General features: G+C 39.7%; 1 protein-coding gene across 2 annotated transcripts in view; it reads right to left on the reverse strand.

Moving 5' to 3' along the window:
- CATSPERB (cation channel sperm associated auxiliary subunit beta) overlaps window positions 1–18,709 on the reverse strand; it is a 114,191-nt gene that overhangs the window by 46,792 nt on the left and 48,690 nt on the right. For both annotated transcript variants that reach the window (XM_042944104.1, XM_042944103.1), the window contains exons 13-15: window positions 18,370–18,522; window positions 16,678–16,830; window positions 9,254–9,398 (exon numbers count right to left, since the gene is read on the reverse strand). In XM_042944104.1, coding sequence (XP_042800038.1) covers window positions 9,254–9,398; window positions 16,678–16,830; window positions 18,370–18,522 — 451 coding nt within the window. The remainder of the gene's footprint in view (window positions 1–9,253; window positions 9,399–16,677; window positions 16,831–18,369; window positions 18,523–18,709) is intronic.

The raw sequence follows: 18,709 nt of genomic DNA on the forward strand, positions 1-18,709 counted from the left end.
TCACCCATCTGTCCACTCGTATCGGAGGGGACGTGCCAGGAACTGTAGATAATAGAGAAACAGAGACCCCGCCTCCGTTCTTCACTGGAAATTCCTACAACTTTGTTTCTCAAGCATTTGTATTTATCATTTTAGATTCTTTCCACTTTTTTTTTTTTATTCCATGTAGACATGTTTCTTTATTTATTTTATTTTTTAAAATTTACATCCAAATGAGTTAGCATCTAGTGCAACACTGATTTCAGGAGTAGATTCCTTAGTGCCCCTTCCCCATTTAGCCCATCCCTCCTCCCACAACCCCTCCAGTAACCCTCAGTTTGTTCTCCATATTTTTGAGTCTTTTCTGTTTTGTTCCCCTCCCTGTTTTTATAGTATTTTTGTTTCCTTTCCCTTAAGTTCATCTGTTTTGTCTCTTAAAGTCATCTTGTGAGTGAGGTCATATGATTTTTGTCTTTCTCTGACTAATTTCATTTATCATAATACCCACCAGCTCCATCCACGTAGTTGCAAATGGCAAGACTTCTTTCTTTTTGATTGCCGAGTAATACTCTGCTGTATATATATACCACATCTTTTTTATCCATTCATCCATCGATGGACATTTGGGCTCTTTCCATACTTTGGCTATTGTCGATAGTGCTGCTATAAACATGGGGGTGCGTGTGTCCCTTCGAAACGGCACACCTGTATCCCGTGGATAAATGCCTCGTAGTGCAATTGCTGGGTCGTAGGGTAGTTCTATTTTTAGTTTTTTGAGGAACCTCCATACTGTTTTCCAGAGTGGCTGCACCAGCTTGCATTCCCAAGACATGTTTCTTTAGTTTCTATCTATACTTTGTCATAGTTCATCATTTATATTGACAATTTAGTTCCATTTTCTTAGGTGTTATTTTTACTGCTTGCAAAGTAATCTTATTTAGCCTATTTCAATTTTTATTTCATAATATGTGCTGTTGATTCTCTGTTTGCCTTTTCCTCCAGATCCATCCTTAGACTTCCTCTTCCCTGTTTGCTACACTGGAAGGCTGACCTCTACGAACTGCAATACTTGTGCTGTTTCCAGAAGGCTTCTGATTGGGTTTGGCACTAGCAGGAGAGAAGAACAAGGGAAGGAGAGAAAAGTCTAGGTAGTTTTTCCCTGCCTTTCTCCCTACTTTAGTGATACAGTTCTGGCAGTAGCTTTGAGCCTCCAACACTATTCCTCTTATAGGACAGCCCCTCTTCCATCCCAGCTTTGACTGGGCTTGGGTGATGTTATTACCTATCTACCATCTATCTGTCTATCTATAATCTATTTATTTGCATTACCTCTGTTTTAAAATGTTTATTTATTTAAATGTTTATTTATTTTTGAGAGAGAGAGAAATAGCGTGAGTGGGGGAGGGGCAGAGAGAGTGGGAGACACAGAATCCGAAGCAGGCTCCAGGCTCTGAGCTGTCAGCGTGTAGCCTGACATGGGGCTCAAACTCACCAGTTGTGAGATCATGACCTGAATTGAAGTCGGATGCTTCACTGACTGAGCCATCCAGGCGCCCCAAAATGTTTGTTTATTTTGAGAGAGAGAGGGAGAGAGAGAGCGAGTGTGCACACACACACGCAGGTCGGGGAGGGGCAGAGAGAGAGGGAGAGAGAGAATCCCAAGCAGGTTCCCCGGTGTCAGTGCAGAGCCCATTGTGGGGCTCAATCTTATGAACTGAGTTGAAATCAAGAGTCGGATGCTTAACAGGTGCCCCAATTTGCATTGCCTCTTAAATCCGAGGACTGTAATGGTTTTCTCCCATTGCTAATCTCTGGGTACTTCAGTGTCATTGTTGGTTCCTTTAGCTCTGTCCACTGCTCTGAAAATCGTCTCCTTATAAAGGCTCTTCAGGTGAAACACTCGAGTGGAATTATATTTGCTGCCAGGACTAGAAGTGGCACAGTATTTTTACTAGAAATGTCCATGGAAAATAGAATATCCAGGCTGGATTCTGGGACGGAGTCGCTCACATATTCAAGGAATGCACAGATGACCTCTATGCCTGGTAGTTATCGTGACGCTGGCAATCCACAGCAAGCAAGGGCATCACAGTCACTCAAAGTATTACTGCAGTGGCAGGGGATGGCGTGTCTGTGGACGGCTGCGCTTTAAATGATCAAATGCGGTTGCTGTACCTAACAACGATGACAACTACAAAGATTTTTTCAAAGATTTTCACGAAGACGGTAGGGTGGTACGACTTTATGGATATACCAAAGAGCTTACAAACAACAACGACAACTCATGACCTTGAGTATTCAGCTGAAGGCCATAGTAGAAAACCTGACAGCTTTATGGGGAGAAAAGAACCTCACTTCATACCGCACACGAAAAGAGAAAGGTCATGTAGACCTATACAACCAACCTAGGACAATCTGCTAGAAGGAAACAGGAAAGGATCTTCATAACTTTGGGATAGGCAAAGATTTCTCAAACAGGATATAAGAACAAGTACTTGCCATACAAGAAAAGATGGATAAGCTGAACTTAAAAAAATTTTTTTTCATGTTTATTTTTGAGAGAGAGCATGAGCGGGGGAAGGACAGAGAGAGAGGGAGACACAGAATCTGAAGCAGGCTCCAGGCTCCAAGCTGTCAGCACAGAGCCTAACACGGGGCTCGAACTTATGAACCCTGAGATCATGACCTGTGCCACAGTTGGATGCTTAACTGACTGAGCCACCCAGGTGCCCCGATAAGCTGAACTTTTAAAAACCAATAATTTTGCCCCTCACAGAACACCATAAAGAGAACAGAGGGGTGCCTGGGTGGCTCAGTTGGTTAAGTGTCCGACTTCGGCTCAGGTCACGATCTCGCAGTTCGTGGGTTTGAGCCCCGTGTCGGACTCTGTGCTGACAGCTCAGAGCCTGGAGCCTGCTTTGGATTCTGTGTCTCCCCCACTCATGCTCTGTCTCAAAAATAAATAAACATTAAAAAAATACAAAATAAAATAAAAAAGAGAAGAGAAAAGACAAGCCATTGGTTGGAAAAAGATGTTTGCAAGTCATATTTCTGAAAGAGGACTCATGTCCATAATACGTTAAAAATTCAGAGCAATCAATCAAAAAGGTCATTCCAATAAAACTAGATTACAAAGAGGCTTGAGATAACTTACCAAAAATATATAAAAATTGGTCAGTGAACATACGAAAATGTGCTAAACATTATTACTCATGCAAAGCAAATCTTCAGCAGATATGGTTACATACTGATCACAATGGCTTCCTATTTAAAAGACTAACAACCTGAGTGCTGGGGAGGAGGAGGAGCAACGAGAATTCCTCCATGTTGCTCATGGGACAATAGATTGATGCAATTACTTTGGAGAAACGTTGATAGTACTTAACGTTTTTTTCCACAAAAAGCCAAATAAACATACACTTTACGGTGCAGCAATTCTATTCCTAGGTATATGCCAAACAGAAACGAAAGCTCTGTCCAGAAAAACACTAATACGAAAATGTTCACGGCTTCTCTATTTATAATCAGCACCCAATGGAAACAATTCAGATAACTACTAGAAGTGGAAGAGATATGGTATTCAGACAGTGGAAGACTACACAGTGGTGAAAAAGAACAAATTGCTGCATCAGTGTGGAGGAATATCACGGTCATAATGTTGACTGAGGAAAAAAATATATATGCATAATTGTATTTATGTGAAGTTCAAAATCAGATAAAACTAATCTATGGTATTAGAAGTCAGAATAAGGGCAACCCTTAAAGGTATACTGATGGGAAAGTAGCGTGAGGGAGCTTTCTGGAATACTGGAAGTATTCCACATCCCACTCTACTTTCCAACCCCTCCTAATACTACTCATAGCCATTTTCATTTATTTCATAATCCTGTGATGGCTGATCATTAGATTCTGAAATGCTATGTCACAACTGCTGTCTCAACGAATATAGCAGCAAATACACCAAGAAGATGAACCTGATACCAACAGAAATTGAATAAAAGTTTAAAAATGAGCTGAAAAAAATTGGATATAGAATACATAAACGCAGTGGTGCAGTCCTGGAGAAACAGAATCAGAATTCTGTGGTCTCTCCTCATCGTTGAGTAAGGAAGAACCAATACGGAGATTCTATGATGGTGGCACTGAATTCTGGTGGTGTTCATTGAGGACACAATACTGAGGTCGAAGAAACCTTGCTTTTTGAAGTTATAGCAGAAAGCTTCAGAAGGCTTATTGCTTAACATCATATCAGAGACCAGAAGAAACTGGTGTGAAACTAAACAGTAAAGAATGCTGACTTGTTAAAAACAAACAACAACAGTGAATCCAGCCTCACTCTTATCTTGGGAATAATCAATGTTTTTCTCACTGTGGTTAGACCTGATCAGTTATCTCTAAGTTTAGCCCCAATTCCAAATTTACCCAATAATCTACAAAAGTGCCACTGGAGCACTGTTTGGGAAGACTGTATTTCTGAAGGCAAATCTCCTTGCCTATGAAGTTATTGATTGAATTTCAGTTTTATTTTTTATTCAATGGATAGCTTCATCGTCTTATGAACACCTAACAAAACGGACCAAAACGTATGTATGAAAACTATAATCCCCTTTAAAGAAAACATGGGAGTAAATCTTTATGACCTCGGATTAGGCAGTGGTTGTTTCCTTAGAGATGACACCTAAAGTGCAAACAACAAAAGGAAAAATAGACAAATTGAACTTCATCAAAATTAAAAATGTTTGTGAACCAAAGGCACCATCAACAAGTCAAAAAGATAACCCAGAATGAGAGAAAACGCATCCAAATCATGTATCTGTTAAGGGACAAATATCCAAAATATATAAAGTTCTCTTACGACTCAACAATAAAAAGACAATTAACCCAACTTTAAGATGGGTAAAGGATTTGATCAGACATTTCTCCAAAGACGTACAAATGGCCGCCAAAAACATGGAAAGCTGCTTAACATCATTAGTCACTAGTGAAACGCAAATCAAAACCACAATGAGATACATTTTCTCACTCAAGTAATTAAAATAAAGAAGACAGACAATAAATAATAAGTGTGGGTGTGGGTGTGGAAAAATAAATCTCACGCATTGCTGGTGGGAATGTGAAACAGTACAGAGTTTGGCATCTCCTCAAACTGTAAACACAGAGTTACCGTATGACCCAGCTATTAGACTCCTACACACGTACCCAAGGGAACTGAAAGCATGTTTCTACACAAAAATTTGAACATAAATGTTCATAAAAGCATGATTCATAAGAGCTAAAAAGTGTTTAAACATCAAATGTCCATCAACTCAAATGTCCTAATAAACAAAATGTGCCATATCCATAAAATGGAATATTATTCGATCATAAAGAGGAATAAAGTACTAATAACCTGCTAGAACATGAGTAAAAACCTCAAGACATGGGGGTGCCTGCGTGGCTCAGTTGGTTGACTGCCCAGCTCCGGCTCAGGTCAGGATCTCTGGGTTTGTAAGTTCGAGCCCCATATCAGTCTTGCTTCTGTCAGCGCAGAGCCTGCTCTGGATCCTCTGTCTTCCCTCTCTATGCCCCTCCCTCGCTTGTGCGCGTGCTCTCTCTCTCTCATTCAAAAATAAATATTAAAAAAAAAAAAGCCGATGGGGCACCTGGGTGGCTCAGTTGGTTGAGCATCTGACTTCAGCTCGGGTCATGATCTCGCAGTTCATGAGTTCGAGCCCCACATCAGGCTCTATGCTGACAGCTCAGAGCCTGGAGCCTGCTTCGGATTCTGTGTCTCCCTCTCTCTCTGCTCCCCCCCTACTTGCGCTGTCTCTCTCTCGAAAATAAACATTAAAAAAAAAAAAAAAAAAGACCTGAAGACAAGAGAAATAAGCCAGTCACAAAAGGACAAAAAGTGTATGATTCCACTTATCTGAGGTCCCTAGAGTAGTCAAATTCACAGGGACAAAGGTAGTGGCCTGAGGCTCGAGGGAAGGAAAAATGGGGAGTTACTGTTTAGTGGGTACAGGATTTTAGTTCGGGAAGATGGAAGAGATCTGGCAGGAGATGGACGGTATTGATGGTGCCCAACAACGTGAATGTACTTGATGTCAGTTCATTGATGAATATGGCTCATTTAACATGGTTAAAATGCTAAATTTTGTGCTAGGTATATTTTGCCACAAAAATAAGTAACAGACAAAAACAAAACCACCAGCAACAATCAAAATAGGGAAAAGAACGATATGTCAAAACATACAAAAGAAAGTGCTAAGGGAAGAAAGAAAATTCTGATGTAACAGGTCACACCACTCTACACCCAGCCCTTTTAGGTAATCTTGAGAGAAGGAAGATAAATCAACAAAATCCTGAGGACTCTCAGGAATATTCTCCTAACAAGAGAGAAGTTGACAATGGATGAGATGGTTCTCAAAGGAAAAAATCAAACCCTCTTGAGTGTAGCCAGGTTTACCACCTTCCAAGGCACTGTCCTAGCAGAACAAGTTCAAGTGCTACCTTGATGAGGTGAAGCAAACAGGTTTCAAGAATAACTCACCTACATTATATTAGAGCAAACAGAAGATCTGACCGGTGCTACACACTTTTGTGATGAATTAGAGAGAAAGAAAGGAGGATCGGAGATAGAAGGAGAAGACATAGTGAGGGAAAAGGGGAAAAGAGGGAGGTGGGGAAGAGCAGAGGGGAAGAGGAATGAAAACGCAGAGAAGGAAGGTACTATAGCATTTAAAAGATATAAAGAATCCAGTGGAGACGAAGCCTGTCTCAAGATAAGGTAAAATATCCCTCATATTTTGCATCAAAAGACCTTAATAAGTTAATAGATTCAACAAAACAAGATCTCAAAGACCTAGTAATTGAATAACAAAATAAAATGAGAATGCAGATCATAGAGATGTAGACCTGAACAGAGAACCATGTTCCTTTATCATTCTAGGCTCCAAGACTGGTTAACAAAATTCAACTGATTTGGAAAAGATTGGGCATCTGTCCATAACTGTTTCTTTTGCTGCACAATAAACTGAGAGGAGCTATGTGAGCTTGGTCAACAAAATCACAAAATTAAAGTAGATCGAGAGTCATATACCATTTATACAATGCCACCTCTTACAAATCATGTGATTTTAGTTGCATCAATTTGAAAAAGTAGGCTAACATTACCTACGTCAGCTGGGACGCTGTGAATGTTAAACGCTAAGCATTTGTGCTAAGCACAAATGTAGTTCAGTAAGTGGGAGTATATTATTGTCTATTGAGAAAGTAAAACATCACAGAAATTGTAAATGAGAGCTTAGCATGATGTTCCAGGATCCCCCTCTTTAGGGCTGTTCATAGGGTCCTACTTTAGTAGATCCTAAAACTCTATCACCCCCTGGAGGATTCTGGGAAGACTGTAGAGTAGGAAGTCCCAGGAATCTGTCTGCCGACAACAATTGCACTGGCAGAGTATATCTGATGTAATTACTTTGGAATTCTGGAGTCTATTGAAGGCTTGCAACTTCCGGAGTAAGGCTTGGATGGTAAATTATGGTTAATGTCAGCCTTTGGCAGTATTTACCCATCCTCTACTCAAGCCACCTGGCAGGCAGCTGTGCACATATTCCTGGGGCAGTTTATAGGAGCCAGGGTGGGTAAAAAGATCCCTGTCCTCCAAATATTGGGATCTGTGTTCCAATCTTTTCATGATAAAAACACTTAGACTAGGAATAAAAGATTATCTCAATATAATAAAAGCCATTTATGAGAAATCCACAGTGAGCATTATACTCAATAGTGAAAGACTGAAAGCTCTTCTTCTAAGATCAGGAATGAGACAAGAATGTCTGCTTTCACCACTTCTATTCAATACAGTACTAGAAGTTCTAGCCAGAACAATTAGGCCAGAAAAAAAAAAAAAATACAAAGCATCTAAATCACAAAGGAAGAAGTAAAATGATCTCTGTTCACAGTGATATGATCCTATATGTTGAACCCCCAACAATTCTACCAAAAAAAGTTATAATAAACAAATTCAGCAAAGTAGCGCAACATAAAATCAATACATAAAAATCAGTTGTATTTCAATATACTAACAATGAATAATCAGAAAAGGGAATTAGGAAAAAAATTCCATTTATAATATCATAAAAAAAAGAATAAAATCCTTAGGAATTAACATAACCAAGGAGACTAAGGGCAACCCACAGAATGGGAAAAAATGTTTGCAAATGTTTCACAAGGGATTAATATCCAGAATATATGGAGAACTTCTACAACTCAGCAATAAAAAACAAGTAATCTGATTAATAAATTGGCAAAGGACTTTAATAGAAATTTCTCCCAAGAAGATACGTAAATGGCCAATAAGAACAAGAAAAGATGATCAATCATTAGGAAAATGCAAATCAAAACTATGAGATACTACCTTATACCCATTAGAATGACCACTATCAACAACAACAACAACAACAACAACAACAGAAGATAACAAGTGTTGACAAGGATGCAGAGGAATTAGAACTCTTTTATGCTGGCGGTGGGAACGTAAAATGGCATAGCTACTATGGAAAAGAGAATTGCAATTTCTCAAAAACTTAAAAATAGAATTACCATATGATTCAGCAAGTCCACTTCTGGGCGGACACCCAAAAGAATTGAAAGCAGGGTTTCAAAGAGATATTTGTATACCTATGCTCATAGCAGTGCTATTCAAAATAGCTAAAACATGGAAGCAACACAAAGGTCCCTTGATGGGATGAATAGATAGGCAAAATGTGGTATATACATACAGTGGAATGTTATTTAGTCTGACAAATGAAGAAAATTCTGACACCTGCTACAACACGGATGAATCTTGAAGACATTATACTAAGTGAAACACAAAAGGGCAAACACTGGAAGATTCCACTTCTATGAGGGGCCTAGAGTAGTCAAAATCATAGACACAGAAAGCAGAATGGGAGTTGCTGGGCTGGGGGCAGGGGGAAATTAGGATTTATTTTTTAAGGGATACAGAGTGTTAGTTTTATAAAATGGAAAGAGTCCTGGAGATGGACGATGCTGATGGCAGATCGTTTTGAATGTACTTAATACCGTCAAACTGTACACTTTAAAAGTGAGCAACATGGTCAACTTCATGCTATGTGTATTTTGCCACAATAAAAATATTTTTTAAAAATCCGTCACCCCTAACAGGTTTGAGACCTTAAGATTAGTTGATTAAAATGGCAGAATTTTTTCACGTATCTTCTAATCCCTGACTCACATGTAGTGCTTACGCCAATAAAAGTGAATTCCTCACCCGCTTTCGTCAAGTAAACATTTCCACTTTGGGAGACAAAAGTAATATCTGAAGTATAAAAACTATGGTAAGTGTTCTCTATGATATCATCGTGAAAGTCCGCTAAAAATTCGAAAGTGTTGCCGCCGTCGACCGAAAACCATACCTGAGGAAATAAAAAGATAAGAGCTCACTGAAGAGGCTGCCATCTGACCGTCAGCATTCGCCTATCAGCCTTATCTTCCTAGGTAAGCAGAGTCCTACAGCATGGCCTTCCCCATGTCCCCATGCATCCATCGCACGCACGCGTGCACGCACGCCCGTACAGACTCCTTACCCACTTCATCAACGCTCTGGTTCTTTCCTAGGGCCTGGATGACAGTGTACGTGGCCGAGTCACAGGTCTACACAGTGTGCGTGGTGAATGCGTAAGAAAATGAAGATATCCCGTCATCTCCCAAGTGGGGTCCCTTTGATTCTAAAAGGATGAAATGTTGGGTGTACTTGGACAGGAAGGAGCGAGCTCACCTCATACTGACATGAGACTTTCACGTTCCAGGCATCCAGCCGATCTGGATGTGAACGTGTTTTGTGTGGAAGAGGCCCCGGACACTTGCAAGAGTGTGTCCTGGGACCTTGGTAAATCCTCACGTATACTCCACCATAGCACGTGAGTGTCTCTATCCCCTCATCTTTCAGTTACGGGTTGCTTGAAGATAAATCAGATCCTGTATTGGATGAATCCTGCCTGCTACCTTTTTTAATAGCCTAAGTCTTATTCACATGAAGATTTCAGGTTTTTAAAGTTCTTTTTAAAAATGAATTTTAACGACAAGTTATACCTGCAAATGGGCTTTTCTTAAATTTAACACGTTATAAATGCACCTGAAGTCTCTTTGACCACCGTCCAAATAATTTTCCTTTTATACCTCTATGGTCTCCTCTATCCCTTCCCAGACTCCTCCCTTTTTTTCTTAGTTAATATAGCTAAGGGTTGATCAATTTTGTTGGCCTTTCAACTTTCAAAGAACCAACTCTTAGTTTTGTTGATTTTTCCTATTATTTTTGTATTCTCTATTGCCTTTATCTCTGTTCTAATTTTTATTATTTCCTTCCATCTATTGACTTTGGGTTTGATTTGTTCTTTTTTATAGTTCCCTAAGGTGTAAAGTCAGGTTGTTGATTTGAGATTTTTCTTCCTTATTAATGTGTGTGTTTGTAGCTATAATCTTTCCTGTTAGTATTGCTATTGGGCGTCCCATAAATTTGGTGTGTTTTGTTTTCATTTTCATTTTAACATTTTTTAAGATGTTTTTATTTATTTTTGAGAGAGAGAGAGAGTTCTAGTGAGAGAGAGGCAGGGAGAGAGAGAGAGAGAGAGAGAGAGAGAGAGAGAATCTGAAGGAGGCTCCAGGCTCTGAGCTGTCAGCACAGAGCCCGACGTGGGGCTTGAACTCACGAACCAAAAGGTCATGACCTGAGCCAAAGTCGGATGCTTAACCACCACCCAGGTGCTCCTTCATTTTAATTTTCTTAAGATATTTTCTAATTTTCCTTCTGACTACATCTATGACTCACTGGTTGTTTACAAACGTGTTGTTTTAATTCCCATATACTTGTGGATTTTCCAGTTTTCTTTCTACTATAGATTTCTGGTTTTGTTCCATTATGATCAGAAAAAAACACTGTATAATTTCAGTCACTTTAAATGTGTTGAGACTTTTTTGTGGCCTTGCTTATGTTCTGTCCTAAAGAATTCTCTGGTGTCTTTTGAGAAGCATTTATATTTTGCTGTTGTCAAGTGGAGTCATCTGATTATGTCTGTTAGGTCTAATTGGTCTACAGTGTGGTTCAAGTCTTCTGTGTTCTTACTTATCTTCTGTCTGGTTTTTCTATCCATTATTGAAAGCGGGGTATTGAAGGCTCCTACTGTTACATTGCTGTTTTTCCCTTCAATTCTTTTAAAGTTTGCTTCATTATATTTAGGAGCTCTGATGGCTTGGGGCATAAATATTTATAATTGTTAGATCTTCTTGGTGAATTGAACTTTTATTCTTATATAATGTCCTTCTTTGTCTCTTCCAACACTTTTTGACTAACGGTTTATTTTGTATGGTATTAGTATAGCCAACCCTGCTCTCTTTTGGTAACTATTTGATGGAATATTTTTTTCAATCCTTTTACCTTCAGGTTATGGGTGTGCTTAGATCTAAAGTGAATTTCTTGTAGACAGAACATGGTTGCATCCTGAGAGTTTTTCTCAATGTTTTTTGTTTTTATAGATTCAGCTTATGTTTGTCTTTTGACTGGGGAATTTAATCCATTTACGCCTAAAGTAATTACTGATACGGAAGGACTTACTATTGCCATTTGGTTTGTGTTTTTGTGCGTCTTGTAGCTTCTGTTCCTCCTCTTTTCCTCTCTTACTGCTTTCTTTAGCATTTCACTGATTATCTGTAGTGACATTCTTTGATTCCCTTATTTTCTTGTGCATATATCCTATACATTTTTTTCTTTGTGGTAACCATTGGACTATAACATCTTAAAGTTATAGCATTCTTTTAAATCTGATAAAAACTTAACTTCATTGTGGGCAAAAGCTCCTCTTACATAGCACTGCCTTCCCACTTGATGTCAATGATGTCACAAATTACATCTTTTTATATATTTATTAACATAGGATTATAATTTTAAAAAATGATTTTCTCATTTAAATTCTATACGAGAATTAAAAGTGAATTTATGCACCAAAATTACAGTGCAAGTACTAAATTTGTCCATGTATTTACATTATTGGAAAACTTTTAAATTTTCATGTGACTTCTTGATGTTATCTAGAATCCTCTATTTGCACCTTGAAGGAGGCTCTTCAGTAATTTCTTTCCCTCTTTTCCTTCCTTCCTTCCTTCCTTCCTTCTTTCCTTCCTTCCTTCCTTCCTTCCTTCCTGACAGGTCTAGTTGTAATGAACTCCCTCATCTTTAGTTTGCCTGGAAAATCTTAATTTCTCCTTCAATTTTGAATGACAGTTTGCCAAATGTAGTATTCTTGATTGACATTTTTTTTCTCTCAGCACTTTGAATGTATTATCCCACTCACTTCTGGCTTGCAAGGATTCTGCTGAGAAATCCACTGATAATCTTACAGAAGTTCCAATGTATATAATGAGCCACTTTTTTCTCATTGCTTTCAAGATTCTTTGTTGACTTCTGACATTTCAATTATGTCTCAGTGTTGGTCTCTTTGGATTTATCCTGATTGGAATTCTTTAAGCTTCTTTAATTTATACATCCATTTCTTTCCTCAGCTTTGGAAAATTCCAGTCATTACTTCTTTAAATAAGTTCTTCCTCTCTTTCTTCTCCTTCTGTAATTCCCATAGTGCATAGATAGGTCTGTTTGATAGTCCTTGTAAGTCTCTGAGACTCTCTTCACTTTTCTTCATTCTTTTTTGCTTTTCGCTTCTCTGACTTGATGATTTCAAATAATAAGTCTAACGTCCACTCCTCTAGTATTTCAGCTCAGTTATTGTATGCTGCAGCTCTAGAACTTCTGTTTGACCTTTTTTATAGTTCCTATCTATTTTTGATATTCTCCATTAGTTCATTATTTTCTTTATTTCTTTTAGTTGTCTAGCCATGCTCACTTCTAGTTCGTTGAACATCTTTATGGCAGTTGTTTAAAATTCTTTGTCAGGCAGCTCATAAGTCTGCATTTCTTTACGGTCATTTCCTGGGGTTTTATTCTGTTCCTTTGATTGGGCCATGTTTCCCTGTTTCTTTGCATGCCTTGTGATGCTATTGTTTTGAGACTTGGGCATTTGATTACACAACCGCTTCTCCCACTGTTTATGGACTGGCTTCACGCAGACCTTTACCAATTAGACCAGCTAGAGGCTCTAGGACTTCTGCAATCTCTTCCAAGGATGTGTTTTCTCTGGCTTGTGCTGTGTTTTTAGTTGTTTCAAGTTGCCTAAGCAGTTTATCCCTCTCCTTCCAGACACCCATAAGCTCTTGCTGCTCCTGGCATGTGCCTGTAGAACTGCAGCTTTAAAGTGCTGCAGAGGTCATATCTGTTTTCAACAGTTTCCGAACAAGGCTGCCAGTTCCATCAGTGCTCTGAGTTAGGTGACACAGATTCCCCAGTCTGGCCAGAATGTTGGACACACAGTTAATTATTTTGTTTCCATCCTGAGGGAGGATCCCCGGAGGGGGAGGCTTTCTCCAAGTGGTGCTGCATTAAGTCAAATAGAAGGAGAGTCATGGATGGATATGGAAAATGCCGTAAGTCTTCCTATCCCTTTTGTTGGAATCTCTTGGGCTTTAGGTTGGTCTGGATGCTGTAGCTTCTCAAATGGATTCTGGAGTTCTTTCAAAGGCATCGTGGTCTGTATATTGTTATATTGGTGTCTCTGGGGGGAAAGGGATGTCTGATGCCTCCTGCTCCGCCATCTTGCCCATGCTACTCCACCTCCTTTACAGCAGTTTCCAAAAAATTCCGCCAGTTCCATCAGTGCTCTGGGTTAGGCAAGACTGAAACCAGTCCCTTGAGCCTCCCTCAGACAAGCCAGAATGTTGGATGCAAGGTCCGCTCTTTTGTTTTTATCCCAAGGGAAGCTCCCTTGTGTGGGAGGTTTCCTCCTGGTTGTGCCATGCTAAGGTGGTTGGGGGTGGGGCACAGATGGGCAAATTTTCCTACCCAAAAGGGGTAGAATCCCTTTTTGGTTTTATGTTGGTCTGGTGCTGTAGCTAATCAACTGGTCTCTAGAGTTCTTGCAAAGACACTCTGATCTGTATTTTGTAGCTAACTCACTGTGTCTACGGGAGAACAAGGGCCCAAAGATTCTAACTCTGCCTCTTGCAGAACCAGAATTCTCTTTAATGGAAGTGATGCTATCTTTTTTAATGGTCACTGTTTTTTTATGTCTTGTTTTAAGATGCTTTCCCTATCCTGATTTCAGAAAGGCATTTACTTATATTTTCCTGTAAAAGTTTTTATATTTAAATTATTAATCCATCAGGAGTTGGACTTGATGTATGTTGCAACATTTTCCATATGTAACCAATGCTTCCCACCCTATTTTAAGCAATCTTTTATTTTCTCCTCAGCTGTGATGCTATTTTTAGCCTCAATCAACATTCTAGATATGGATGGGTCTATTTGCTTTCTCTTTCATTCCATTGGTCAGTTGGTCTGTTCCTGGGTCAAAACACATTATAATTATGAAAACTTTTTTAAAAAGTGTTAATATCTGGTAGTACAAATCCCTCATCTTTATTCTTCTTTAGATGCGTCTTGGGTGCCTGGGTGGCTCAGTTGGTTAAGTGTTTGACTCTTGATTTGGGCTCAGGTCATGATTTCATGGTTCATGGGATCAAGTCCCACATCAGGCTCTGTCCTGACAGTGCAGAGCCTGCTTGGGATTTTCTCTCTCTCTCTCTCTCTCTCTCTCTCTCTCCCCCCCCCCCCCCCCCCCAACGCCCTTCCCCTGCTCGGGCTCTCTCTTGCTCTCAAAATAAATAAACTCAAAAAATAAAAAAAAGAAGTGTCTTGGTTATTCTTGGTCTTTCGTTTTTCCATATATACTTTTTTGGGGGGCTTTATTTAAAAAAAATTTTTTATGCTGAGGTAGAGTTGATATACACTATACATGCTTTAGAATTAACTTAAACTCCACAACAAGCCTTGAGATTTTAATTAAAGTTGTATTAGATCTACAGATTAATTTAAGGAAGAAATGATATTATAAGTTTTCCTATTTACAAGTATGTTTTTATCTGTTTCTTCTTAAAGTTTTAAACGTCCTTCAATAAAGCTTATAATTTTCTACATGTAAGTCTCAGAAATCTTTTCTTAGATTTATTCCTACATACTTCAAAATTTGTGTGTGTGTCGTTTTGCTTTGTTTTGTTTTTGCTGTTGTAAATAAGGTCTTAAAAATTATGCTTTCAGGGGTGCCTGGGTGGCTCAGTGCAGTTAAGCGTCCAACTCTGGATTTCGGCTCAGGTCATGATCTCATGGTTTGTGAGTTTGAGCCCTGCATCTACCCCTGTGCTAACAGTGTGGAGCCTGCTTGGTATTCTCTCTCTCTCTCTCTCTCTCTCTCTCTCTCTCTCTCTCTCCCTCTCTCTCTCTCTCTCTTTCTCTCTCTCTCTCTCTCTGTCTCTCTCTCTGCCCCTTCCCTGCTCATGCTCACTCTCTTTCAAAATAAATAAACTTTAAAAAATTACGCTTTCAAATTTGCTGATCATGAGCAGAAATGAAACTGACTTTCCCTTCCACTGTTTAACTCTTTTCCTCTTTTTAATAATGTGTATGTACCTTTTAAGTGTTCAACATAGGCAATCAGATCTTCTGCAAGTAAATAGTTTGTTTACATTTTCTTACTCATGCCTTTGAATTCTTATTTTTTTTTTTTTTTTTGTCTCACTGCATTTCCTTCTGTGCACTCTTTTACTTCCTAATCACCTCTTGATAAAACTCCAACTGTGGTTAACTCCAACTCTCTGTCTTCTCCGATGGGTGTGGACCCCCACAACTGGCCACAGAGAAGAACATACAATAATGCTGAACTGGTCGCACTTGGAATCCATGAGCACAAAGCCCAAGCAATTGTCCTGCCTTCTGTCATCCGTCAATCCACTCTCCCGCTCTCGTAGGCAACTATCTCTCTCTGTTGTCTCTTTCCTCAAACCCCCAACGCTCCTCCACCCTCATGCTCAAACAATAACTTTGGTTTTTGTGGAGAAAATAAAAGATAAATTTCCACCCCCTTCCATTACCACATCTACCCACTTACCGGCTCTGGAATCCAAAAGCCCTCCCTTCTTCCTGGTACTGTATTTAGACATGTCGCTCCAGCAACTTTTCCCTCTCTCACCCGCATCACCAGTCTTTCCCTCTCTACTGAATAATTCCCATCTGCATAGCCTAATTCCTTCTGTCTCTTCCTCTTCTCTCTCTTTTTAAATTTTTTTTAATGTTTATTGTTGAGAGACAGAGACAGAGCACAAGTGGGGGAGGGGCGGAGGGAGGGAGACAAAGAATCTGAAGCAGGCTTCAGCCTCAGAGCTGTCAGCATAGAGCCTGACGGGTTGGGGGCGGGGGGTGGGGAGTCGAACCTACAAACCGTGACATCATGACCTGAGCCCAAGTTGGACGCTTAACCAACTGAGCCACCCAGGTGCCCCTCTCCCTCTTCTCTTGACGTCCCCTCCTCCTGCTACCATTGCTGCATTTTACTGCTCTACTTTTCAGCAAAACTTTGCAAAGGATTTGTTTGTTGTATTCACTCTCCTAATTCCTCTGCTCTCATTTCTCTTCACTGGGCCTTCTATCTCCCTGATCATCAGAACGATGCTGTTTTTTACTTGACGTATAACCACTCGGCATAGAACAAGAGAATGATTTACACCTACCCTAGAGCGTGAAATGTCATGTGTACTCACCTGATCACCATAAGCATACAGAAAATGGCTTCGCGGATGGAATACCATTCCAACAGGAGAAGAGAATGATGAAGGAAATACAAAAAGTGGAAATTTTGGTTTTAATCCTGGTTTGTTATTTTTTAGGGTGCTCACAGAGACAGTGGTGGTTTTCTAGAAATAGATTAAGCATGAACAAATCATAAGAATTTTACCATTTATATTACTAGACGATGTTACAGTTTTTTGTGTTTCCTGTTACTTGGATTTTGATTAAGACAGGGACACATCCATTAGCACAGAAGAGAACTGGAAGGAGTGGCAACCATCAATATGTCTTCGCTCTGCTTCTCACTGCCTCATATGCCCATTTTATAGATGTTGAGCATGAGGTTTAGAAGATTAAATAATTTGTCCAAGCTTCTATAATAAATGGCATGGGGAAGTTTATTATAGAGCTATTGCTCAAAAAGACCGATTCCAACGCCCATGCTTACAACTGTCATGGCACCCTACCTTTTAAAAGCGTGGATGCCTGGGTCACCTTACAACTCTACTTGGATCGTGGCGTTGAAGGGGGTCAGAAAGTGTACCCCAAGATATGCCACTGTGGTATAGAGATCATCGTTAAGCTGTAGACATTTAAGATTCAACAGATGCAGAAAAAAAAGCCTTCCCTTCTCTGATTAAAAGCAGCAACTTCTGGGAAATAAAACTATCATTAATTCCTCTTCAGAGCAGATCTACTTCCAGAAGGGAGAACCAAATAAAGCCCACCCCAAATCCCTCCTCCAGAGGAGTTTTATGGCCCTGAGGAGATGGGAAAACCATTCAAACCTGTATGAGCAAACATTATCACAAACTTTCTTATCTCCTGTTTGTTCTCCTGTTAGCCGTTATCTTTTCAGTTGTTTTCACTTAAGCACCTTTCTCACCTGCCCCCTTAAACTATTAAGATGGTATATAATCCCCAAATTTGAACCACCTTTTTGAGTTTCTCATCACTGATTTTCAACCACATGTATGTACACCGCATGCGTAAATCGATTGTTTTCTCCTGTTATCTGTCTTTTATCAGTTTAATTTGCAGGGCCTCAAGAACTGAACTTAAGAGGGTAGAAGAAAATTATTTTTTCTCCACTAAAATTATAAGGGTAGGGCTAGTCCCATTTTTTGCTCATTTTATTTATTTTTTTACTGTTTATTTATTTTTGAGAGAGAGAGAGAGTGGGGGAAGAGGCAGAGAGAGAGGGAGACCCAGAATCCAAAGCAGGCTCCAGGCTCTGAGCTACCAGCTCAGAGCCCGACATGGGGCTCGAACTCATGAACCACAAGATCATGACCTGCGCTGAGGTCAGACACTTAACCGACTGAGACACCCAGGCGCCCCAGTTTTTGTTCATTTAAACGAATCAATTTATGGAACCTTAACCTTATATAGACCAAGCTCAGCTTATATTCTCCTGGAGAAGAAGTAAAGAATCACTATGCAGACACCATCGTATTTTCTGTTTTCATCAAACTGAACGGTAAAGCAGAGGCAAGAAATCCCTAACGTGCCTTAAACTATATTATCAACCATAAATAATTTTGTGGTGGTTAATTATAGCCACTCCTACTGCCAAAGATAACAAGAACTTGGAGATAAATTTGCAAGGGTAAATTTTCACTGTTGTGTCATCAAGAGTAACCTCCTGGGGCCGTAACGCTTACCTGGTTGGAGAAGAGGTAGACTCCAGCACTGTGCTCTTGGTCAACAAGAAACGTTACCAGAGTTGAAGCGATAGTTTTCCTTCCTTTTAAAATGTGAGGTAAGCAAGGTAACCATTGACGGAGTGGTTCTTTGCTGTAAAAACAAGAGCTTGACTACAAAAAGAGAAAGGAAAAGTTAATGCCATTTTTAAAATATAAGTTCTAATTAGTTCTCTTAAGCAGATACACTGGTGAGCCACTGTGTTCTCCTGATCAACCACAAATAATAGTGATAAATCTTTGCTGTCTGTGCTTCTCTTCCGGGGGGAGGGGAGTCCAGAAAACACTGCGAAGCCTCTCT

Source organism: Panthera leo, chromosome B3 (genome assembly GCF_018350215.1).
Source record: "Panthera leo isolate Ple1 chromosome B3, P.leo_Ple1_pat1.1, whole genome shotgun sequence".
NCBI classification, from domain to species: Eukaryota; Metazoa; Chordata; class Mammalia; order Carnivora; family Felidae; genus Panthera; species Panthera leo.